The sequence below is a fragment of the Cervus canadensis genome, chromosome 11 (genome assembly GCF_019320065.1).
Source record: "Cervus canadensis isolate Bull #8, Minnesota chromosome 11, ASM1932006v1, whole genome shotgun sequence".
NCBI lineage: Eukaryota > Metazoa > Chordata > Mammalia > Artiodactyla > Cervidae > Cervus > Cervus canadensis.
In genome coordinates this window covers 72,371,015-72,397,927 of record NC_057396.1, presented here as the reverse complement: position 1 = coordinate 72,397,927, position 26,913 = coordinate 72,371,015, and the positions used below count along the sequence as shown (strand labels likewise).

Here is a 26,913-nt window from a genome sequence, read left to right as displayed (position 1 = left end):
GTTAGACAAATTCAAGATATAAAGGCAAAAAATATTGATAGAATTAATTATGCAAATGTATAAATATTTGTCCATGCCCCAAAATATTCTTCACATTATTTAAAAAATTAAAAAATAAGTCACAAGCAGGAAAAACAGTAATCCAAACACAGGGTAATAGGGATAATTAGTGTGTAACTCAATCATTAATATCAGTATGGAACAGTGTCAGCAGTCAAATACACACAAAAATTCATTAATAGGCAATTCATGAAAAAGGACTACAAATCATTTAAACAAGGATGATACTCCAATTCAATTATGTTTATTGAATATCAATTAAAGTATACAAATGAAACAATTTGTTTAATCATATTTTCATATACCAGAGATGTTTATCAAGCCCTAGTGGTTCAGCATGTTGTCAAATGTATTTTCCAAAGTGAGGAGAGTAATAAGTTTGTTCAAACTCATAATGACATTTTTGCAGTAACTATGAATATCAATATTTTAAATACACATACCACTTAACTCAACAATTCCACTTCTAGAAACTCATGCTGAGAAAATTTTAAAGACTTCTTTGCAGAATTATTTATTGTAGAAAAAGAGAACAAACTTGAAGAAAACTGGATACCTAAATTTTAGAGACTTTTAAAGAAGTTGAGCAGTATGAGAAAACTAGAATGAGTTAGATCTGTGAAGACTGTATGGAAAGATCTTCAGAAAACTGAGCTGCAAAATGCAAATTTATACACAGAGATATACAGGCAAACACATGTGAAAATATGCTTCTTTTGCAAAAATTATTATTTGAGTAATCTTAGAAACAGTATAGTGACTACATCTGGAAAAACTGGGAAACTCTGATATTGGTTGGACAGGGGGTACATTTTACATGATTCTATTTCTGTAGGGATTCTATTTTTTAACATTTACTATTATCCATCATACTTTCAATTTCCTATATAAAGGAAACTGTTACACTAAATTTTCATATGTAGCAAATAAAAGTGAATGAAGAGGATAGAATATATAGTATAAAATATTTTCATTAGTATAATAAAAAGTGAGGATAAAAGGTAAGAATCTGGTTACAAAAAATGAGAAAGTAATAAAAGTAATGCATATTAGTTAATTATTTTCGTAATTCTGACCAACACATTACATATGACTTATTGACTCTATTTTAAATCCATTTCAACTTTCCAGTTGCAGTGATAAACTAGACATTGATGTTTACATTCAAGGAAGGTAACTACTATTAATAACATAAACAAATATTCTATTCTTTAATAAAACACATGATAAATTCTTCAGAGAAAAGAAAAGTTTTCATCAAAACAATAGACTTTGATATTTGAAGTAAATTCCTAGTGTTAAACTACTTTCTCTGTAATGCACAATGCACTTATTTGCTACTTGATCTCACTTTTTTTGTCCAGAGCTTCTTTATAGCATTCATGATCTCAGAACTTCTTAGACTATAAATCAATGGGTTCAACATGGGGCTTATGACTGTATAAAACACACTCAATGATTTGTCAATAGGGAAGGTCTTAGCAGGTCTTGCATACATAAAAATGCAGGGAACAAAGAAGCAGACAACCACAGTGATGTGGGAACCACAGGTCTGGAGGGCTTTCTGCCTCCCTTCCTGACTCAGGTTCTTCAGAGAGTGCAGGATGACTCCGTAGGAGGCGAGTAAGAGCAGAAACAAAAGAGTGCACATCAGTCCTCCATTGGCCACCTCTAAGATGCCAATGACAAAGATGTCAGTACAGACGAGTTTCAATAAAGGGAACATGTCACACATAAAGTGATCAATGACATTGGGACCACAGAATGGGAGCCCATAAACAGTGCTAACTTGAATAATTGAGTGCAGAAAACCTCCAACAAAGGACACCAGCAGCAGCGCAACACACACCTTTTTCCTCATGATCACCAGATAATGCAAGGGCTTACAGATGGCCACATAGCGGTCATAGGCCATCACCAGCAGAAGGGATATCTCAGATCCACCAAAAAAGTGCTCTGTAAACAGCTGGGTCATACAGGATTCAAAGGATATGGTATTCTCCCCAAAGAACAAGTCTGAAATCAATCTGGGGGAAGCAGAAGAGGAATAAACTAGATCTATAAATGATAAACTAGCAAGAAAAAAGTACATCGGTGAGTTCAGGGTCTTACTGACAGCTACAGTCGCAACAATAAGCAGGTTGCCCACTACAGTCAAGATGTAGAAGAACAAGAACATAACAAAAAGGACTTTCTGCTCCTTTGGATTCTGTGTGAGGCCCAAGAGGATGAAGTAAGTTACATTGCTCCTTGGTTCCATCTAGTCTGTATCGGTGCTGTGTTCACATGTCAGAAACAGTGTGCCTACAAAACAAGGGGGAAATTTTTAAATGAATTATAATTTTCATCCTTCGTTACAATTTCAATTAAAAGAATGTGTGTGGAGAATCTTTTCATATCCAATGTGTTATTGACATTTTAATTGCCAAGTTGAATGACATAGAGTTGCTTTCCGTCATGATATATCACACGACTAGGGATCAGATAATTCCAGACCCATGTATTAAGTTATAAGGATATTCACAGAAGTTAAGAGTCACAGTACAGGAATGTATCAATCAAAATAGAATCAGAGAAGAATTTCCAGAAGAATTAATGCTTCAGTTGATTTTTTTTTAAGTGAATTAGCAAGAAAGGATAGGAATGGACTTCAGTGAAGTCACAAAGTGTAAAAGTGAGACTCACTTAAGGTAATTTACATAATCAATGTGAGTAGATCAAATCATGAAAAGAAGGTTTCTGTCCTGAATTGTCCCAGACCTCACTGATACTTCTTAGGTCTTTAAGTGAATATTTCCCTTTTCCTGACCAATAAACACTGCAACAGTATAATTTTGTGCCTCCGGACCCTATGTTTCCCCTAATTTTCAAATTATATATCTCTAATTGTGGACATCCAGTTGAATGCAATTTAATATTTGTAAACTCCAGGAGTTGGTGATGGACAGGGAGGCCTGGCATGCTGTGGTTCTTGGGGTCACAAAGAGTCTGAACTGAACTGAACTAATATTTATAAAACAAACTTTTTTATTTTCCACAATAAACATAGGCATTTCCTATACAAAATTTAAAGAATTATTACCTATTTATCTTGCTAAATGGTATAATTTTCCATGTTATTGTTCAGATAAAAAATTTCAGTGCTCTTCACTTATTTTTCACTCATAAAAATTAAACAAATCCTATTGATGCTACTTTCAAAATATATCACAAATTGCAATCTCTTCTATTTTTTTTCTGCTATACTTTTTTTTTTTTTTTTCTGGTCCACTGTGATAACCTCCTACCAAGTCTCTCCATGTTTATTCTGGCCTCCAAAATTGGTTCTCCTGAAGCAGCCCAAATTGTCCTTTTCAGTCTTATTCTGAAGATATTACTCTGCTGCTCAAAAGTATTGCAGTATATCCCAATCATGCAGTCATAGTTTAATGTATCACATTTAATATTTATAGTAACATAGACTATAATCCCTGTTTCATAACTGAAAAAACCAAGGCTGAGAACATCTATTTCTTGTTCCCAAAGTCACACATTTCTAAGCACTTTACCCACAATTGAATCTAAGTTTCATTTATTTCAAAGTAAGTTAATTTCTTCCATAATAAATAAAGTCACTCAATTGTTAAGCTGTCTCCCAGTATTTTCCATTAGTCTTACCTTGTGGAGGCTTGTCCACAATCTGAAGAATGAGTTTTAACTCAATGTAAGCCCTGGAATTCTTTCATCCAATATGACAGTATAGGGCAAAGGATACCTTATTACTTGAGGATAAAATTATGTCATTTGACTGTTCATTTTCTAAATGGATTCTTCTCATTATTCAGAAGGTCATTTTTATATGAAGTGTAGATTGTTTGAAAAGAATTCCACAGTGTACACAGAAAAACAAAGGTTTATCACATTAGGAAATTTATCAGAATGGCCAACAAATCCTATATAAACATAGGAAGATAGCAACTAGTCATTTCCCAGGGAAATTTTTCATAAGCAACCTCTTTCCTAATAACATTAAAAAGAAAAATAGCATTTGATCGTTTAGCCCTTCTCACTCTGTCACATTGACATGGCCAGATTGTATTTTTTAAGTCTAAGAAAGGACCTCCTGGAGAGTTGATGCCAGTTACTAAGTGGGTAGCATTTTCTTCGACTTAAGAATGATGATCATGGAACACCCCATCCCTTCCAGATGCAATCATTATTGATCTTAGATTTGGAATGTGTCCAAGACTGATTCTTGCTTAATTAATTCAGTGGGATTTTCCACAAAGTTTTTAAAGAACATCTATATGTAAAGATATTAATAGGCCAAATCACATAATTCAGGTCAGAAAAGTGCAACACGGGCAAAAAAATAGTATTTTATATCTCTATCAGACTGCTGACAATCAAGAATAAAATATCAACCCAGTCATTTTGCTTCAGTGAACTTACTTGTTGTGTATCTCCCCACCTGCAATAGCAAGATCTTCTTTGCTTTTATTTAATACTCAATTTAGTCACCATAAAATTTGGTACAAATATGAAAATCATATCAAAAGACACAATTAAATATATTAAAGCTAATAATTTCAACAATTAGCAATTTTTTTTAAAAAAGTAGGGCACCTCTGTAAATCCCAGCAACTGTACTATAAGTAAGGACACAGCAATTAATAAAACTGGGCTAAAATCAGGTAAAAATTTCTTTTTCCTGCATTCCTTTATTACTTTCTCATAATAAAGTCAGACAATAAAGAAGGAGACGTTAATTGTAGTTGTATTCATGGTGTGTAGTATAAGAAATAGAGTACTGGATAGAAAATAAGAGGAAGAATTCTACTGTGGGTAATGTAATCAGAGAAGGTCTTTCTTAAAAAGTGATGCTTAAACTGAAAGCATTAAAAGGAAAGGAAATGACTATCATTAGAAGCACTGTTAAGAAAGCAAAACTAAATTAAAATTAATAACAAAATTATCTCACTTAGGAAAACAAGAGCTATACCTGGGAAAATCTAAAATTTCCACAGGAATTTTTATGTAAGCACTGTATTACAAAGGACTTGTGAGACTGTGACCGTTTGTCTTCTTCCAGATTTTAATGTGGAAGCTTTAAAGCTTTAATGTTGAGGAAGATGTGAGCAATGGATTTGTCACATGTGGACTTTATCATGTCAAGGTACATTCCTTCTCATGACATTGTACAGGAGAGAGTGATAAAAGCATCCACAAGAAAAAGAAATGCAAAAAATCAAAATGGCTGTCTAAGGAGGCCTTAAGAATAGCTGTGAAAAGAAGCAAAGCAAAAGGCAAAGGAGAAAAGGAAAGATAATCCTACTTGAATGCAGAGTTCCAAAGAATAGCAAGGAGAGATAAGAAAGCCTTCCTCAGTGATCAGTGCAAAGAAATAGAGGAAAACAATAGAATGGGAAAGACTAGAGATCTCTTCAAGAAAATTAGAGATACTAAGGGAACATTTCATGCAAAGATGGACACAATAAAGGACAGAAATGGCATGGACCTAACAGAAGCAGAAGATATTAAGAAGAGGTGGCAAGAATACACAGAAGAACTGTACAGAAAAGATCTTCATGACCCAGATAATCACGATGGTATGATCACTCACCTAGAGCCAGATTTCCCAGAATGTGAAGTCAAATGGGCCTTAGGAAGCATCACTACAAACAAAGCTAGTGGAGGTGATGGAATTCCAGTTGATCTATTTCAAACCTAAAAGATGATGCTGTGAAAGTCCTGCACTTAATATGCCAGCAAATTTGGAATACTCAGGAGTGGTCGCAGAGCTGGAAAAGCTCAGTTTTCATTCCAATTCCAAAGAAAGGCAATGCCAAAGAATGCTCAAACTACCGCACACTTGCACTCGTCTCACACGCTAGTAAAGTAGTGCTCAAAATTCTCCAAGCCAGGCTTCAGCAATACGTGAACCATAAACTTCCAGATGTTCAAGCTGGTTTTAGAAAGGGTAGACCTACCAGAGATCAAATTGCCAACATCTGCTGGATGATCAGAAAAGCAAGAGAGTTCCAGAAAAACATCTATCTATGTTTTATTGACTATGCCAAAGCCTTTGACTATGTGGATCACAAAAAACTGTGGAAAATTCTTCAAGAGATAGGAATACCAGACCACCTGACCTGCCTCTTGAGAAACCTATATGCAGGTCAGGAAGCAACAGTTAGAACTGGACATGGAACACCAGACTGGTTCCAAATAGGAAAAGGAGTATGTCAAGGCTGTATATTGTCACCCTGCTTATTTACCTTATATACAGAGTACATCATGAGAAATGCTGGGCTGGAGGAAGCACAAGCTGGAATCAAGATTGCTGGGGGAAATATCAATAACCTCAGATACACAGATGATACCACTCTTATGGCAGAAAGAGAAGAAGAACTAAGGAGCCTCTTGATGAAAGTGAAAGAAGAGAGTGAAAAAATTGACTTAAATCTCAACATTCAGAAAACTAAGCATCTGGTCCCATCATTCCATGGCAAATAGATGGATAAACAGTGGAAATAGTGGCAGGCTTTAGTTTTTTAGGCTCTAAAATCACTGCAGATGGCGATTACGGCCATGAAATTAAAAGACGCTTACTCCTTGGAAGAAAAGCTATGACCAAACTACACAGCATATTAAAAAGCAGAAACATTATGTGACCAACAAATTCCATCTAGTCAAAGCTATGGTTTTTCCAGTTGTCATGTTTGGATGTGAGAGTTGGACTAAAAAGAAAACTGAGTGTTGAAGAATTGAGGCTTTTGAACTGTGGTGTTGGAGAAGACTCTTGAGAGTCCCTTGGACTGCAAGGAGATCCAATCAGTCCATCCTAAAGGAGATCAGTCCTGGGTGTTCATTGGAAGGACTGATGTTGAAGCTGAAACTCCAATTCTTTGGCCACCTGATGCAAATTACTGACTCATTGGAGAAGACCCTGCTGCTGGGAGGGATTGAGGACAGGAGGAGAAGGGGATGATAGAGGATGAGATGGTTGAATGGCATCACTGACTCGATGGACATGAGTTTGAGTAAGCTCTGGGAGCTGGTGATGAACAGGGAGGCCTGGTGTGCTGAGATTCATGGGATCACAAAGAGTAGGACATGACTGAGCAACTGAACTGGACTAAACTGACATCCCTTTTATTTCCAACTTGCTAAGAGTTGTTTATGAAAAGATGTATAGTTTCTACATGGTTGTAATCAAACCAAGGAGAAATTAAGAAATTAATTTCAGTTAAAAATCACCAAAAAGAACAAAATATTAACAGCAAACTTAACCAATGAGGCAAAAGTCTTGTAAACTGAAAATCACAAAATGTTAAAGTATTTCTAGAACACACACATATATGGGAAAACATTTAAGAACTAGAATATTTAATAGTATTTAAATGTTAATATTACTTCAAGTGATCTAAAGATTCAGGACATTCCCTATCAAAACTCAAAAATGTTTTTTGCAGAAGTAAAAAATTCATGGTAAAATTCATATGGAATATCAAGGACTTCAAAATTGCCAAAACAGTTTTGAAAACGAAGAAAGTTGGAGGTCTCATAATTCCTGATTCTAAAACATACTACAAAGCTATAGTAACCACAGCACTAGTATTGGGGTAAAGATGGACAAAAGACTAATGGAGTAAAAAGAGTCTAGAAATAAGCTTTTGTATTTGTCCCAGATAATTTTCAATCACCTAGAGTATTTTATGGAAAAAGAATATAATATGACATTAAGTGAAAAAAAAGGCAGTCACAAGAAAACAAATATTATATGATTCCACATGACCAAGACACTTAATCAAATCATCGACCAAAAGTCGAATAGTGGCTGCCCACAGGTCAGTGAGGGACAATGGAGAATTTTCTTTAATGGTTTTAGAATTTCAGTTTGAGAAGTTGGAAAAGTTCTGGATATAGACAGTGGTAATAATTGCATAACAATGAGAATTAATGCCACTTTAAAATGATGAAAGTTATGAATTTATTATGGATATTCAGCCATAATTTAACAAGTAAATTTAAGAACTAAGATGACCTCATTAGTTGATTTATGATATGAACATTGAGTATATAGCATGATAGCCCAAAGTAAAGGCAAATATCATTGGCTTCAGATACATCTGGGCAATTTAAGAGGTACATATGTCAATACAGTGGCAAAACTACTGAAGTAAAATTGTTACTTTAACATTTTTATTTTAATTTGGAGCATGCATGCTTGCGTGCTCGGTGGCTTCAGTTATGTCCCACTGTTTGTAAACCTGTGGACTGCAGCCCGCTCGACTCCTCTGTCCGTGGGATGCTCCTGACAAGGATACTGGATTGGGACGCCGTGCCCTCCTCCATGGGATCTGTCCAATCCAGGGATCCAGCCCGCATCTCCTGCAGCTCTTGCATGGCGGGCGGATTCTCTCCCACAGAGCCACCGTGGAAGCCCATGTTAGAGTCCGGTGTTAACAAAGTGCTGGTTTCAGGCCTACAGCGGTGACTGGGTTACACACATGCATGTGTCTACTCTCTCTCACTTTCTTTTCCCATTTAGTTTATTACAAAATATTGAGTAGAGTTCCCTGTGCTATACAGTAGGACTTGTCATAATCTATGTTAAATATGTGGTGATTTAGTTGCTCAGTCGTGTCTGACTCTTGGGATATCAGGGACTGCAGCCCGCTAGGCTCCTCTGTCCATGGGGTTTTCCAGGTAAGAATACTGAAGTGATTTGCCATTTCCTTCTCCAGGAGAACTTCCGACTCAGGGATGGAACTTGGATCCCCTGCGCTGTAGGCAGATTCTTTACAGACTGAGCTACCAGATATATTTGGGGTTTCTCTTGTGGCTCAGTGGTAAAGAAATCACCTGCGATGCAGAAGACATAGGAGACGCGGGTTCCATCACTGGATTGAGAAGATCCCCTGGAGGAGGGCATGCAACTCACTCCAGTATTCTTGCCTGGAAAATCCTATGAACAGAGGAGCTTGGTGGGCTACAGTCCATAGGGTCTTAGAGTCTGACATGACAGAAGTGACTGAGCATGAGCTGGAGTGTGTATTTGTCAATTTTTAAATTTTTTGTAATCAAGTCAACAAATACTGAGGACCTACATGAGCCAACACTTTCATTTTCACCATGGACTAGTCATTGTTCTAAGTACTCAGGATGCATCAAAAAACAAAGCAGACAAAAAAAAAGAAGGCAAGAAGAAAGAAGGAAACAAACCCCAAACTCTTTATTTTGGAGTTTCAAAATCAGATTTTAGATGCAAGTGAGCAAACGCATTTGAAGGATTTTTGTGCTCCTCCAGACTAGTGCAGATTGCCTACTTTTGCAGGGGAAAGAGGGAATTTTATGACTTGAAACTTCCCTCCCTACAAAGCAGTGGGAATACACACTACAGATTGTATTTCAATTCCCTGCTGCAAACAGAGATGCCAAAGTGACCAATGAAACACTGATTGGAAAGAGTTTACCCTCTGAGTAACAGGGGGAAATTTATGCTACATGGAAGAGTGATGACTTAAATAGAAATTGTAATGACTTGAAATAAATAAATATGTTTGTATTTCAAAAGAACAAAATACATGTAACTCCATGGCTGATTCATGTCAATGTATGACAAAAACCACTACAATATTGTAAACTAATTAGCCTCCAACTAATAAAAATAAATGAAAAAAAGAAAAGAACAAAATCTCTAGAACTGTATCTTAATGGCTTCTCTCTTTTTTTTATTGTTAACTAGATTTTATTTGTTTTGCTGTTTTGTTTGTTTGTTGTTTTTGGCTGTGCCATGCAGCTTGTGGGATCCTAGCCCCTTTACCAGGGGCTGAAATCCTGACCCTTGTCAATGAAACCAGGTAGTCACAACCACTGGACTGCAGGAAATTTCCGAAAACTAATTCTGACAAAAATTAAAGTTCAACTGACAGTTGAGCAATACATAAATCTGAATAGTCTTTATAATGGTGAAAAATGCTCTGCCTGGATCTTTTCTCTGAGTGCCTATATTTCAAAATCAACATAATTTTGATAAGTAGTGTTCAGTTGTCTGCAATTATAAACTTGTATTCTCTCTTTTCCATTTTAAAGAAAAACTCATTGTATATTGTTATACACTCACTTTTTCATTCTAGAAATTTCTCATAACATTGTCACCTCTAAATTACTGAGTGTGCAAGCTTAAGAAATTTAGCAAAGATGTTACCATGATATAAAACGTAGCCAGGATTTGGGAACAGATACACAAATAAGCAAACACAAAGATTAAGATGACCAGAGTGATGTGAGAGACGCAGGTGGAGAGGACTTTGCCTCTCCCCTCCAACAGATAAGTCTCTAGGGAGCACAAGATGACCACACAGGAGACCTTCAAGGGAAAATATTTAACAGGGAAATGAACCCACTGCTGGTAGCAACAGAGACCAAGCATGTGAGCGTCCATGCAGACAAGTTTCAATAAAGAGTTCGTCACACATTAACTGCCCAGTACATTGGAACCACAGACTGGCAGCTGCACTATGAAGAGAATCTGGGTGGTTCCAAGGACAAACCCTCCAGCTCGTGTTACTTGAAAGAGGAAGCCACATCTCTGTCACTTATGCTGGTTTTGTAGCAGAGGATTTTGCAGATGGCCACATAGTGCTCACGGTAATCACGATGGGCAGAATGATCTCAGCAGAGACAAAAGGTGTTCAGCAAAGATTTGAGAGCTGAACTGACTGAAAGGGAAGGATTTTTTGTTGCTGTTTTTTTTGTTATGTTTTGTTTTTTGTTTTTACAGCAAGTGTCAGCCAGCATTTTGGGTGTCATAGCTGAAAAACAACAGCGATCTACAAGGGATAAGAAAGTGATCTACAAGAAACACAAACAGGAACGCTAAACTCTACCCAAGCTTACAATAGGTGACTTGCTGACTGAAGATGTGTATTATGACCTAAATAACAGTTTTTTAAACTCTTCCTAATTTCACCTTCTTAAGGTGAATCTTAATTGAAAGTACTGCCTGAACAGTTTTGTGACTTTTTTTTTTTAAAGTCACTCAGTCATGTCCAACTCTTTGCGACCCCGTGGACTGTAGCCCACCAGGCTCCTCCGTCCATGGGATTCTCCAGGCAAGAATACTGGAGTGGATTTCCATTTCCTTCTCCAGGGGATCTTCCCAACCCAGGGATCAAACCCAGGACTCGCCCATTGCAAGCAGATGCTTTAACCTCTGAGCCACCAAGGAAGCCCGACCTCATTTAAATTTCTTTTACTTAATTTTAATTTTACTTTTAAACTATATCATTTATTTTATTTACATTAAATTTATCATTAATTTTTAATAATTTTGAAATAGAAATATGTAAGTCTAGGCATATTTGTGAGATACAACAGGAATGAGAGACTGCGAGTCTCCTCACAGATCAAAATATCTTACATATTATGGCAATTACATGTCAACCTGCACATGAATAGATTAGTGAAACAGAAGAGTGTCAAACTGGATCCAAATACATTGGGATTTCAGGATATAATAATCATGATTTCAAATTAATGGCCAAAAGATAATCATGCAACTATTTTTTAAAAACCATAAAATATAGAGAAACCCCTAAAATTTCAATCCCCATTTAACTCCTAAACCAAAATAAATTAGAGATGAATCAAAATTTTTAACATAAGATATGAAAATGCTTTGAAAATTAAACTCTGGAAAAAAAATTTAAGAATATTTGACACAAGAGGAATGGGGAAAATCTTTCTAAGCAAGGTAAAAAAATTTTAAAAATTGAATACCAAATGTAAAACAATTACATGCAAAAAGCATTCTACATAGTTTAAAAACTTAAAAACATATAACCAGAAAATATTAACTACACATGCAGTGGTAAAAGTGATCATTTCTTTAGTATATAAATATCTCATAAAATTTAGTATGGAAAAGATTAACCATTGAGTGAAACAGAAAAAATTTGAATGAATATGTGTATATAATTCTGTATATTTATATACACATAAATTCACACAAAAATAATACAAATAAAAATAAACATATGGAAAGATAATCAAATTCAATTATATCAAAAGGGTTGTGGTTAAACTATGAGTTAATTTAATCAGATGTCATAAATACTTATCAGGTACTGGTCATTGAGATGTGGACAAAAGAATTCTCATAGAGTGGACAGGACTGTAACTATTTAAACAACCTCAAGTATGGTAGTTTGGCAAGAGCTATCAACATCAACATTTTAAATTCATATATTACCTGATCATTGGTTCAAATATCATAGGAACAATCCTATGCCTATGAACTCATACTTTCACATATATAAAGCTTGTATTTATTGGAATATTATTTGTTATAAAAAAGTTTAGCAACCACATGAAGAGAAATGTGCATATTAATTTTTGTATAAATTTATAAGGAGAACTTTGTACCATAAGAAAAATTAAGATATATATATATGTTAAGATAAGATATATATATACATATATATATTTGGACTTGGGCTTCCCAGGTGGCACATTGGTAAATGCAGGAGATGCAGAAGACACAAGTTTGATCCTGGATTGGGAAGATCACTTGGAGAAGGAAATGGCAACCCACTCCAGAATTCTTGCCTGGGAAATTCCATGGACAGAGTGACCTGGCAGTCTACAGTCCACGGTAACTCAAACAGTCAGAAACTACAAGCAACTGAGCATGCATGCACGAAATATATGGACTGGTATGGAAATATATGGACTGGTATGGAAATATATTCAAGATGTTGAATAGTGAAAGCAAGTGTTACGTATATAGAAAGAAACAAATACATGTACGTTAATTACATTTGCATTTGCAAAGATTATTACCAGATGAAAAGAAACAGATTTAGGGCCAACAATTAGGGCTGGAAAATGCTGAGAAAAAAAATAGCAAATTCATACCATATTGTTTGGTTTCCATCACAGCAGTTTATTAATACCTGTTTTACTTCAAATTTTCTTGTAAACAGGAAAAGCATTAAGTTAAAAATTTTGTGTATAATGCAACTGAAATATAGTAAAGAAGGCAATATATATAGAATTAAATACTTTAAATTGTATAAATTAAAAGTTCATTTACATGATAAGAATCTAAATAAAAATGGATCTATCCTGAAAAAGAGTTGTTGTTGCTTTCAGTCTCTAAGTTGTGTCCAACTCTCTGCTACCCCATGAACTGCAGCATCATTTTTACTTTTTCTTTCATGAAAAAGAGTAAAAAATATATATCCATAAATTGGTTGGGCTTCCCAGGTGTCTCTTTGCTATATAGGCATTATATTATTCTAGGTACAGAGATGAACAAGTAATTATAGACTCTACATTCTAGTAGGGAGAAAAGCTGTTATTAATAGCAGAGCTGTACAATTGTAATCTTTAATTATGATTATCATAAACTTGTTGAAGAAAGAGAAACAAGAATCAAACTGCAAAATGGCTTCACTGGTGGCTCAGATAGTAAAGAATCTGCCAGCAATGTGGGAGACCTGGGTTTGATCCATGGGTTGGGAAGATCCCCTGGAGGAGGACATGGCAGCCCACTCTAGTGTTCTTTTCTGGAGAATCCCCATGGACAGAGAAGCCTAGCGGGCTACAGTTCATGCGGTCGCAGAGAGTTGGACACAGCTGAGGGGCTAAACACAAAATGACTTTTGCATTCAAAGGAAATGGCCGCTGATGTCAAATGACTCCTTTCATAGTAACTAATGCACTTATTTAAAATGAGCTATGATGTTCCTTCTCCAGACCTCCTTCATGGAATTACTTAACTCAGAATTTCTTAGACTGTAGATCAAAGGGTTCAGCATGGGACTGATGACTGTATAAAACACACTCAATGATTTGTCAATGCGGAAGGTCTTAGCAGGTCTTGCATTTACAAATATAGAGGGAACAAAAAAGCAGACAACCACAGTGATGTGGGAACCACAGGTCTGGAGGGCTTTCCGCCTCCCTTCCTGACTCAGGTTCTTCAGAGAGTGCAGGATGACTCCGTAGGAGACGAGTAAGAGCAGAAACACAACAGTGCAGATCAGTCCTCCATTGGCCAACACTAAGATGCCGATGATACAGGTGTCAGTACAGACGAGTTTCAATAAAGGGAACATGTCACAGATAAAGTGATCAATGACATTGGGACCACAGAATGGGAGCCCGTAAACAGTGCTGAGTTGAATCACTGAGTGCAGAAAACCTCCAACCCAGGACACCGCCAGCAGCACAACACAAACCCTCTGCCTCATGATCACCAGATAATGCAAGGGCTTACAGATGGCCACATAGCGGTCATAGGCCATCACCAGCAGAAGCACAATCTCTGATGCACCAAAAAAGTGCTCTGTAAACAGTTGGGTCATGCAAGATTCAAATGATATGATTTTTTCCCCTAAGAACAAGTCTGAAATCATTCTAGGGGTAATACAAGAAGAGTAAGTTACATCCATAAATGATAAGCTAGCAAGAAAAAAGTACATCGGTGAGTTCAGGTTCTTACTGACAGTTACAGTCATGATAATGAGCAGGTTGCCTACCAGGGTCAAAATATAGAAGAACAAGAACATAACAGAAAGGACTTTCTGTTCCTTTGGATTCTGAGTGAGGCCCAGGAGGACAAAGTAAGTTATATTGGTCCTTGGTTCCATCCAGTCTGGACAGAAGCTGAGCTCAGGTATTAGAAGCAGTTGATCTAAAACACAAGGGAAAAACAAAAACAAAAACACACTTAAACTGGGGGAAAAAAAACACTTGAAGGGGAAAACACTCAATGTATAATTGTTTATTTTCCCATTCATTAGAAAAAAAAAAAAAGAAAAATGTATATAGAACATCTATTTGTGTCTACTGTGTCGTGGCCACTTGATTACCAAGTTGAATGAGGTAGTTTCTTTCCCTCAATGATATGGTACATAACAAGGGATTAGGCAATTCCAAATCCAAGTTATAAGTGCCACTAATATTTGGCCTCTCTGGTGCTCAGATAGTGAAGAATCTGCCCACAATGCAGGAGACCCAGGTTTGATCTCTAGGTTGTTAAGATCCATTGGAGGTGGAAAGGGCAACCCACTCTCTTATTCTTGCCTGGAAAATTCCATGGAGAGAGAAGCCTGGTGAACCATAGTTCAAGCAGTCAGAGAGTTGGACACGGCTGAGAGACTACTTCTTTAAAATGCATATTTACACGGTGCTTAGGGTCACAGTATAGGAGTATAACAAACTATAATCAAAGAAGGCTTCCTGGAGGAAGAAATGCTTTGGCTGAGATTAAAAAAAAAATTGAAAGAATAAAAAAGATGGGAAGAGAACTCCATAAAAAGGTGCATCATTTATAGAGTCAGAAAGCATAATAAATGAAACCCAGTTACGGTAATTTACATAATCAGTGTAGGGAGGTCAAACAGTGAATAGAAGATCCTTGTCCCCTCTCTGTCTAGTCGCTCAGTCGTGTCCTGCTCTTTGCAACCCCATAGACTGTAGCCCGCCAGGCTCCTCTGTCCATGGGATTTTTCAGTGTAGGGAGATCAAACTGTGAACAGAAGATCCTAGCCCTGAATTGTCTCAAACCTCGCTGACACTTCTTAGGTCTTTGGTTGGATATTTCCCTTCTCCTGACCAATAAATGCCACGAAAATCTCATTTTGTGTCAGTCCCTATTTCTCCTCTAATTTTCAAACCCATATATGCAACATTTCTAATTCTGACATACAGTTTAATGACAGTGTAGTATTTATAAAACCAACTTTTAAAAGTTCTACTATAAACATTTCCTATACAAAACTTAAACAGGTGTTCCATATTATCTATTAAACCCTATTATCTTCCACGCTCTTATTCAGACAAAAAAATTCAGTGCTCTTCACTCACTGATAGTCTCATAAAACTTTAATTCCTCTTTCCTCTACTTTCAAAATATATCACAAGTTTGGTCATATCCTACTTCTTACTTTCTTCCTGGTCTACTGCAGTAGCCTCCTGCCAAACCTCTCCCTGTTTATTCTGGCCTCCAAAAACTGGTTCTCCCAAAGCAGCCCAAATTGTCCTTTCAAATTTTATTCTGATGACATCATCCTGCTGCTGAAAAGTCTTAACCATATATTGCAATCACACACTCATGATTTAATGTATCACATTAAATATTTAGAGTTAACAAGAACTGGAATTCCCATTTTATAATGGACAAAACTAGTACTCAGAATATCTCTTTCATTTTCCTCAAATAACAAATTTTAAGTGGTATATCTAGAATGGAACCTAAGTTTGATTGATTTCAAAGTAATATAGCTTCTTATACAACAAAGTCCCACACTTATGAGTCTGGTTCCCACGACTGGCCACTAGTCTTACCTTTGGAGACTTGTTCAAAATCTGAACGATGACTTTAAGTTACACATAGACACTAGGAATTATTTTTCATCCAGTATAATGATAGATGGCAAAAGGTTGCCTTATTATTTGAGAATATATTTTATTTCATTTGACTGTACATTTTCTTCATGGAGTCTTATAATCATTCAAGTCATTTTTATGTGCACTGTAGATTATTTGAAAGGAATTTCAAATAAGGTACATACAGAAAAACAAAAGTTTATCATGTTAGGAAATTTATCAAAATGACCAAGAAATCCTATAAATACATAGAAGATATCAAGTAGCCATTTCCCAGGGAGATTTTTCACAAGTAACTTCTTTTTACTAACTTGAAAAAGAAAATTAGCATTTGGCTATTTAGCCCTTTTCACTCTGTCATGTTAACATGGTCAGATTAGTTAATCTAAGATTTTGAAAGATATTTCCATGAATTTTTTTTTTTAGTCACACTTACAAACTTTCGGAAAAATCAATGCCAGTTACTAAGCGATTATCATCTTCTTCTTCTTAGGAGTGGAGATCACGGGATATTTTATCCCTTCCAGCTGCAATTATTATTGAGTCTTGGAACTGGAATGTGTCCAAGACTGATTCTTATTTAATTAACTCACTTGGATTTTCCCCAAAGTTTTTAAAGGTCATCTATATGTAAAGATGTTAATACACCAAGTCACATAATTCATGTCAGAAAGGTCCAACATGGGGGAAAAAAAAGTCCAACATTCTAAAAAGTGATTTAGAATCCTTTGAGACTAAAGGCAATCAAATTTTTCTCATTATCAGAGAAATGCAAATCAAAACCACAATGAGGTACCATTTCATGCCAGTCAGAATGGCTGCTATCCAAAAGTCTACAAGCAATAAATGCTGGAGAGGGTGTGGAGAAAAGGGAACCCTCTTACACTGTTGGTGGGCATGCAAACTAATACAGCCACTATGGAGAACAGTGTGGAGATTCCTTAAAAAACTGGAAATAGAACTGCCATATGACCCAGCAATCCCACTTCTGGGCATACACACCGTGGAAACTAGATCTGAAAGAGACACGTGTACCCCAATGTTCATCGCAGCACTGTTTATAATAGCCAGGACATGGAAGCAACCTAGCTGCCCATCAGCAGACGAATGGATAAGGAAGCTATGGTACATATACACCGTGGAATATTACTCAGCCATTGAAAAGAATACATTTGAATCAGTTCTAATGAGATGGATGAAACTGGAGCCCATTATACAGAGTGAAGTAAGCCAGAAAGATAAAGACCAATACAGTATACTAATGCACATATATGGAGTTTAGAAAGATGATAACGATAACCCAATATGCAAAACAGAAAAAGAGACACAGATGTACAGAACAGACTTTTGGACTCTGTGGGAGAAGGCGAGGGTGGGATGATCTGAGAGAATAGCATTGAAACAAGTATACTATCTATGGTGAAACAGATCACCAGCCCAGGTGGGATGCATGAGACAAGTGCTCAGGGCTGGTGCACTGGGAAGACCCAGAGGGATGGGATGTGGAGGGAGGCGGGAGGGGGGATCGAGATGGGGAACACATGTAAATCCATGGCTGATTCATGTCAATGTATGGCAAAAAACACTACAATATTGTAAAGTAATTAGCTTCCAACTAATAAAAATAAATGAAGAAAAAAAAAAAAGAATTTCAAACAGTAAAGAAAAAAAAAAGGCAATCAAGAATAATATATAAACCCAGTCATTTTTCTTCAGTGAACTTGTCATGTATTTCCCCACCTGCCAGAGCATGCATTTCTTTCCATTTATTTAATATGCAATTTAATCACCTTAAATTTTGGTTAGACATACAAAAGTTATATCAAAAAACACAATTAAACACCTTAAAATAAAATAGCTAATAGCTAATTATATATCCAGTTATTAATTTTTTAAATGTTAAGCCACCTCTTTATGCCAGCAATTTTGCTATGAATAAGGATACAGCAATTAGCCTAACCTGGGGGAAAATCATGTAAAAAAAATATTTTTTGCAAGAGTCTTATTTTCTTATAGAGCAGTCAAAAAATAAAGAAGGAGACATTTAATAAAGTACTTGTGTTCTTATTTATGCCTTGCAATATAAGAACTAGAGTACTGTGACAAAAAAGAGGGAGAATTTGACTGATGCTGAAGCTGAAACTCCAATACTTTCCCTACCTGATGTGAAGAACTGACTCATTGGAAAAGACCCTGATGCTGGGAAATATTGAAGGTGGAAGGAGCAGGGGATGACAGAGGGTGAGACGGTTGTATGGCATCACCGATGAGATGGGCCTGAGTTTGAGTAGGCTCTGGGAGTTGGTGATGGACAGGGAAGCCTGGCGTGCTTGTAGTCCATGGGGTTGCAAAGAGTCGGACACGACTGAGCGACTGAACCGAAATGGAGTCCTCTTTTAGAAGATGATATTTAATCTGTGACTTAAAGGAGAGGAAGTGGCTGCCAATAGAGGGAGTGTTACAGAAGGGAAAGCTAAATAAAAATTAATAAATAAAATTATCTCACTTCAGAGGTGACAGTAGCTTTACATAGAAAGCCCTGAATTTTTCACAGGAATTTTTATGGCAGTACTGTGTATGAAAAGCTTTCTCAGCATGAGCCCTCTTGTCCTCTTTCTGATATTAAGGGGAAGGTTTAAATCTTTCAATGGTGAGGATGATGTTAGCTGTGGATCTGTCATACATGGACTTCATTATGTCGAGGTACTTTCCTTCTATTTCAAACTTGCTGAGATTTTTCGTAAAATGTTGAATTTTTGTATGATCATGAACAAACCAAGGAGAAGTTAAGAAAATAATTCCATTTACAACAGCACCAAAAAGAATAAAATAATTAAGAATAGACAACCATAGAACAATAGTCATATAAACTAAAAACAGCAAAACATTAGTCAGAGATATTGAAGAATGCACACATATATGGGAAGATATTTATAAGCTAGAATATTTAATAATATTACGATGTTAATGCTACCTCCAGTGATCTACAGATTTAGTACAAACCCTGTCAAAATTCTAACTTATTTTTCACTGAAATAGAATAATTCATGATAAAATTCATAAGAATCTCAAGACTCCAAATTGTCAAAACAATTTTGAAAAATAAGAAAGTTGGAAGTCTCATACTTCCAGATTGCAAAACATACTACAAAGCTATAGTAATCACAGCACTAGTGTTAGAATAAATATGGACAACAGACTAATGGAGTAAAACACAAAGTCTAGAAATAAACCTTTGCATATGTCTTTAGGATATTATATGACATTAAGTGACAAAAGCAGTCACAAAAAATCTAAATATTGTTTGATTCCACTTGACTGAAACACTTAGAAAGGCAAATCATAAACAGAAAGTAGAATCGTGTTTGCCTGGGGCTCAGTGGCTGAAAATGGACAGTTTTGTTTGATGGTTGCAGAAATTCAGTCTGAGAAGCTGGAAAAGTTCTGGATACAGACATGGTAATGCTTGCATAACATCGTGAATTAACCTAATGCTGCTTTAATATGGTTAAAATTGTACATTTTATTATGCACATTTGACCATAATTTAAAAAATAATTTAAGAACTAAGGTGACTTCATTAATAGGTTTATGATGTGAACATAAGCTGTGTAGCATGATAGTCCAAAATATATGCAAATATCATGGGATTAGGATTGTTCTTGTTCAGCCTCTAAGTCGTGTCCAACCCTTTGTGACCCCAAGGACAGCAGCATGTCAGGCTTCCCTGTCTTTCAGTATCTCCTGGAGTTTGCTCAAACTCATGTCCATTGAGTTGGTGATGCCATCCAATCATCTCATCCTCTACTACCCTCTTCTACTCTTTCCCTCAATCTTTCTCAGCATCAAGATTTTTTTCAATGAGTTGGCTCTTTGCATGAAGTGACCAAAGTATTGAGCTGCAGCTTCAACATCAGTCCTTCCAATAAATATTCAGAGCTGAATATTCCTTTAGGATTTCCTTTAGGATTGACTAATTTGATCTCCTTGCAGTCTGAGGGATTCTCAGGAGTTTTCTCCAACACCACAGTTCAAAAGCATCAATTCTTCAACCCTCAGCCTTCTTTATGGTCCAAATCTCACAACAGTCCATGACTACTGGAAAATCCATAGCTTTCACTATACAGACCTTTGTCAGCAAAGTGATGTCTCTGCCTTTAAATAAATTGTCTAGGTTTGTAATTGTCTTTCTTCCAAGGAGTAAGTACTTTTTTAATTTTATGGATGCAGTCACAGGCCACAGCAATTTTGAAGACCAAGAAAATTAAGGAAAATTAGTGGTAAAGAACCCGCCTGCCAACACAGGAGACATAAGAAATGCAGTTTCAATCCCTGGGTTTGGAAGATCCCCTGGAGGAGGTGATGGCAATCTTGCCTGGAGAATCCCATGGATGGAGGAGTCTGGCAGGCTACAGTCCATGGGGTCACAAAGGGTCAGGCACAACTGAAGTGAATTAACATGCACACAAGAAAATTAAATCTGCCACTGTTTCCACCTGTCCCCCTTTTAATTGCCAGGAAGTGATAGAATTTGATTCCATTACCTTATTTTTTTCTGAATGCTGAGTTTTAAGCCAGCTTTTTCACTCTTATTTTTCACCCCCATCAAGAGGTTCTTTAATTCCTTTTTACTTTCTGCCTTTAAGGTGGTGTCATCTGCATACCTGAGATTGTTATTTCTACTGGAAATCTTGACTCCAGCCTGTGAGTCATCTAGCTCAGCATTTAGCATCATGTACTCTGTGGAGTGAAGGAGGAGAGTGAAAGAGCCAGCTTAAGACCAAATATTAAAAGAAACTAAGATCATGGTATCTGGCCCCATTACTGCGTGGCAAATAGAAGGGGAGAAGTTGGAAAGTAGTGACAGATTTCCTCCTCTTGGGCTTCAAAATCACTGCAGATGGCGACTGCTGCCATGGTGACCGCAGTTGATTGCTTCTTGGCAGGAAAGTGATGATAAACCTATCCAGCATGTTGAAAAACAAAGACATTACTCTGCCAACAAAGGTCTGGATAGTCAAGACTACGGTCTTCCCCGTGGTCACATATGGTTGTGAAAGCTGGACAGTAAGGAAGGCAGGATGCCAAAGAATTGATGCCTTCAAACTGTGGTGCTGGAGAAGACTCCTGAAAGTCTGTTGGACAACAAGAAGATCACCAGTCAGTCTTAAGGGAGATCAACCCTGAATATTCACTGGAAGGACTAATGCTGAAGCCGAAACTCCAGGATTTTGGTCATCTGATGCAAACAGATGACTCATTGGAAAAGTCCCTGATGCTGGGAAAGATAGAGGGCAGAAGAAGAAATGGACATCAGAGGATAAGATGGCTGGATGGCATCACAGATGCAATAAATATGAACTTGGGCAAACTCCAAGAGAATGTGAGGGACAGGGAGGCTTAGCATGCTGCAGCCCACAGAGTCACAAAGAGTCGGACATGACTGGGTGACTGAAAGCAACAACACCACTCTGCATAGAAGTTAAAAGGCAGGGTGACAATATATAGTCTTGACACACTCCTTTCCCAGTTTGGAGCCAGTCCACTGTTTCGTGTTCAATTCTAACTGCTGCTTCTTGACCTGCAAACAGGTTTCTCAGAAGACAGGTAAGGTGGCCTGGTATTCCCATCTCTTTAATAATTTTCCATAGTATTTTGTGATCTACACTGTCAAAGGCTATAGTGTAGTCAATGAAGCAGATGTTTGCCTGAATTTCTTGCCTTTTCTATGATGGGATGGATGGAGGCAATTTGATCACTAGTTCTTTATCCTTTTCTAAATCCATGTTGTATTTCTGAAATTTCTTGTTTCACATACTGTTGAAGCCTAGCTTGAAGGATTTTGAGCATTACCTTGCTAGAAGGTGAAATGAGTGCAATCATAAAGTAGTTTGAACATCTTTGGCATTGTCCTTCTTTGGGATTGAAATGAAAACTGACCTTTTCCAGTTCTGTGGCCATTGCTGAGTTTTCCAAATTTGTTGGCTTATTGAATACAGAACTTTAATACCATCATTTTTTAGGATTTGAAGTAGCTCAACTGGAATTTTATTACCACCCCCAGCTCTGTTCATAGTAGTGCTTCCTAAGGTCCACTTGACTTCATACACCAGATATCTGCTTCTACGTGTGTGACAAGACCATCATGGTTATCTGGGTCATGAATTTTTTTTTTTTTTTGTATATTTTTGCCACCTGTTTTTAAATCTTCTGCTTCTGTTAGGTCCATACCGTTTATGTCCTTTATTGTGCCTGTCTTTGCATGCAATGCTCCTTTGGTATCTCAAATTTTCTAGAAGAAATATTTAGTCTCTCCTACTCTATTGTTTTCATCTATTTCTTTGCATTGTTCACTTAAGAAGGCTTTCCTATCTCTCTTTGCTGTCCTCTAGAACTCTGCATTCAGGTGGTATATCTTTCCCTTTCTCCTTTGCTTTTCACTTCCCTTCTTCTCTCAGCTATTTGTAAGGCCTCCTCAGACAACCATTTTGCTTTGCTGCATTCCTTTTTGGGGGGACAGTTTTGGTCACCACCTCACGGACAATGTTACAAAGCTCTGTCCACTTCAAACACTCTATCTATCAGATCTAATCCCTTGAATATATTTGCCACCTCCACTGTATAATCATAAGTAATTTGACTTAGATCAAACCTGAATGGTCTAGTGGTTATTTCCTACTTTCTTCAATTTAAGTATGAACTTTGCAGTAAGGAGCTCATGATCTGAGCCACAGTCAGCTCCTGCTCTTTTTTTGCTGACTGTATAGAGTGTTTCCATTGTTGGCTGCAAAGAATATAATCAATCTGATTTTGGTATTGACCATCTGGTGATGTCTATATTAGAGTCGTCTCTTGTATTGTTGAAGAGGGTGTTTGCTATTACCAATTGGTTCTCCTGGCAAAACTCTGTTGGCCTTTGCCCTGCTTCATTTTGTACTCAAAGATCAAACTTACCTGTTACTCCAGGTATCTCTTGACTTCCTACTTTTGCATTCCAATCCCCTATAATGAAAAATAAATTTTTGTGTGTGTGTGTGTGTTAATTCCAGAAGTTCTTGTAGGTCTTCATAGAGCCATTCAACCTCAACGTCTTCAGCATTAGTGGTTGGGGCATAGGTTTGGATTACTGTGATATTGAATGATTTGCCTTGGAAATGAACTGAGAGCATTCTGTCTTTTTTGAGATTGCACTCAAATAGTTCATTTCAGACTCTTTTGATGACTATGAGAGCTACTCCATTTCTTCTAAGGAATTTTTGTCGAAATTAGTAGATATAATGGTTGTATTAATTAAATTTGCCCGTTCTCATCCCATTTAGTTCACTGATTCCTAAGATGTCAGTGTTCACTCTTGTCACCTCCTGCTTGACCATGCCCAATTTGCCTTGATTCATGGACCTAACACTCCAGGTTTTTATGGAATATGATACACCTGCATAGTTTGTTTAAGAGGTAAATATGTCAATACAATGACAGAACCAGTAAATTAAAATCTCTATTTTTAAATTTTTATTTTATATTGAAGTATAGTGATTAACAACATGTTAGTTTCAACTGTTCAGCTGTCCTGAATCGTACACAGTGTATGCATGTGTCTATTCTTTTCCAAATTCTTTTCCCATTAACTTATTACAAAATATTCAGCAGAGTTCCCTGTGTAATACCGTTGGCCTTGTTGATTATTTTAAATATACTAGTGCTATTTGTCAGTCTAAATATTTATGTAAACAGTTTAACAAATGTTGAGTACCTACTATGGGCCAGGAGTTGCTCTAAGTACTCAGAACACATGAAGAAAACAAAGCAAACTAAAAGGAAAAAAAGGAAGAAAAAAGAAAAAAAAAGGAGGGCAAGAGAAAGAAGGAACTAAAACCCAAACTCTTTATTTTGGAGTTCAAAACTAGATTTTAAATGCACGATACTAAACACCGTAAAGCTCAACATTCAGAAAGCTAAGATCATGACATCCGGTCCGATCACTTCATGGGAAATAGATGGGGAAACAGTGGAAGCAGTGTCAGCCTTTATTTTTGGGGTCTCCAAAATCACTGCAGATGGTGATTGCAGCCATGAAATTAAAAGATGCTTACTCTTTGGAAGGAAAGTAATGACCAACCTAGATAGCATATTAAAAAGCAGAGACATTACTTTGCCAACAAAGGTCCGTCTAGTCAAGGCTATGTTTTTTCCAGTGGTCATGTATGGATGTGAGAGTTGGACTGTGAAGAAAGCTGAGTACCGAAGAATTGATGCTTCTGAACTGTGGTATTGGAGAAGACTCCTGAGAGTCCCTTGGACTGCAAGGAGATCCAACAAGTCCATCCTAAAGGATATCAGTCCTGGGTGTTAATTGGATGCTGAAGCTGAAACTCCAATATTTTGGCCACCTCGCGTGAAGAGTTGACTCATTTGAAAAGATCTTGATGCTGGGAGGGATTGGGGGCAGGAGGAGAAGGGGACAACAGAGGATGAGATGGCTGGATGGCATCACCGACTCAATGGACATGAGCTTGAGTAGACTCCGGGAGTTGGTGATGGACAGGGAGGCCTGGCGTGCTGTGATTCATGGGGTCACAAAGAGTCGGACACAACTGAGCAACTGAACTGAAATTGAACTGAACTGAAACACCTTTGAACAATTTTGTTCTCTTCTGGACTACTCAGATTGCCTGGCTATGCAAGGGGAAGAGGGGCTTGATAATGTGAAACTTTCCTCTCTGCAAATCAGTGTCAATATATACCACACAGTTTACAAACCACAAATTGTACTACATCTCCACCTTCCAAAAGAGTCACCAAAGTTACCGATGGACCCTAAGTGGGAAGAGCTTACTCTCAGAGCTACAGGGAATATCTATGTATGTGGCAGTGTCACAACATAAATAAAAAATTGTAATGAGTAATAATAAATGAATACATTTGCATTTCAAAAATTAAAAACAAAATCTCTAGAACTATATACTAACAACTGTTCTCTTGTTGGTTTGTCTTTAGATATTTGTTAACTAGTTTCTCTTTGCTTGTCTGTTTTGTTGTTGGTGTTGCCAACATGTTTGGTTGTGCCATGTGGATTGTGGTAAAGTAATGTTCAAAATGCTTCAAGCTAGGCTTCAACAGTATGTGAACTGAGAACTTCCAGATGTAAAATCTGTATTTAGAAAAGACTGAGGAACCAGAGATCAAATTGCCAACATCCTGCCCAACTTTAGTGTCTACTACAAAGCTACAGTCATCAAAACAGTGTGGTACTGGCACAAAGACAGAAATATAGATCAATGGAACAAAATAGAAAGCCCAGAGATAAATCCACACACCTATGGACACCTTATCTTTGACAAAGGAGGCAAGAATATACAATGGAGAAAAGACAATCTCTTTAACAAGTGGTGCTGGGAAAACTGGTCAACCACTTGTAAAAGAATGAAACTAGAACACTTTCTAACACCATACACAAAAATAAACTCAAAATGGATTAAAGATGTAAATGTAAGACCAGAAACTATAAAACTCCTAGAGGAAAGCATAGGCAGAACAGTCTCTGACATAAATCACAGCAGGATCCTCTATGACCCACCTCTCAGAGTAATGGAAATAAAGGCAAAAATAAACAAACAGGACCTAATTAAACTTAAAAGCTTTTGCACAATGAAGGAAACTATAAACAAGGTGAAAAGACAGACTTCAGAATAGGAGAAAATAATAGCACAAAAAGCTACAAAGAATTAATCTCAAAAGTATACAAACAGCTCACACAACTCAATACTAGAAAAATAAATGACCTAATCAAAATTGGACCAAAGAACTAAACAGACATTTCTCCAAAGAAGATATACAAAAGGATAGCAAACACATGAAAAGATGCACAACGTCACTTATTATCAGAGAAAAGCAAATCAAAACCACAATGAGGTACCATCTCACACCGGTCAGAATGGCTGCTGTCAAAAGTCTACAAGCAATAAATGCTGGAGAGGGTGTGGAGAGAAGGGAACCGTGTTACACTGTTGGTGGGAATGCAGACTAGTACAGCCACTATGGAGAACAGTGTGGAGATTCCTTAAAAAACTGGAAATAGAACTGCCATATGACCCAGCAATCCCACTGCTGGGCACACACACTGAGGAAACCAGAATTGAAAAAGACACGTGTACCCCAATGTTCATCACAGCACTGTTTATAATAGCCAGGGCATGGAAGCAACCTAGATGTCCATTGGCAGACAAACGGATAAGGAGGTTGTGGTACATATACACAATGGAATATTGTTCAGCCATAAAAAAGGAATACATTTGAATCAGTTCTAATGAGATGCAAGGAACCCATTATACAGAGTGAAGTAAGTCAGGAAGAAAAACACCAATATAGTATTTTAGCACATATAGATGGAATTTAGAAAGATGGTAATGACAACCCTAATGTGAGACAGCAAAAGAGACACAGATATAAAGAACAGACTTTTGGACTCTGTGG

The 26,913-nt window shown here is 36.9% G+C and overlaps 2 protein-coding genes across 2 annotated transcripts; both read right to left on the bottom strand.

Annotated features, from left to right (window-relative positions):
- Positions 1-1,390: 1,390 nt before the first annotated feature.
- LOC122450322 (olfactory receptor 4A47-like) lies at positions 1,391-2,320 on the bottom strand. The gene has a single exon (XM_043482606.1). The coding sequence runs from the start codon at positions 2,318-2,320 to the stop codon at positions 1,391-1,393; it is 930 nt and encodes a 309-aa protein (XP_043338541.1).
- Positions 2,321-13,772: 11,452 nt separating this feature from the next.
- On the bottom strand, positions 13,773-14,702 carry LOC122450281 (olfactory receptor 4A47-like). Its single transcript, XM_043482529.1, has one exon. The coding sequence runs from the start codon at positions 14,700-14,702 to the stop codon at positions 13,773-13,775; it is 930 nt and encodes a 309-aa protein (XP_043338464.1).
- Between the last annotated feature and the right edge of the window lie 12,211 nt (positions 14,703-26,913).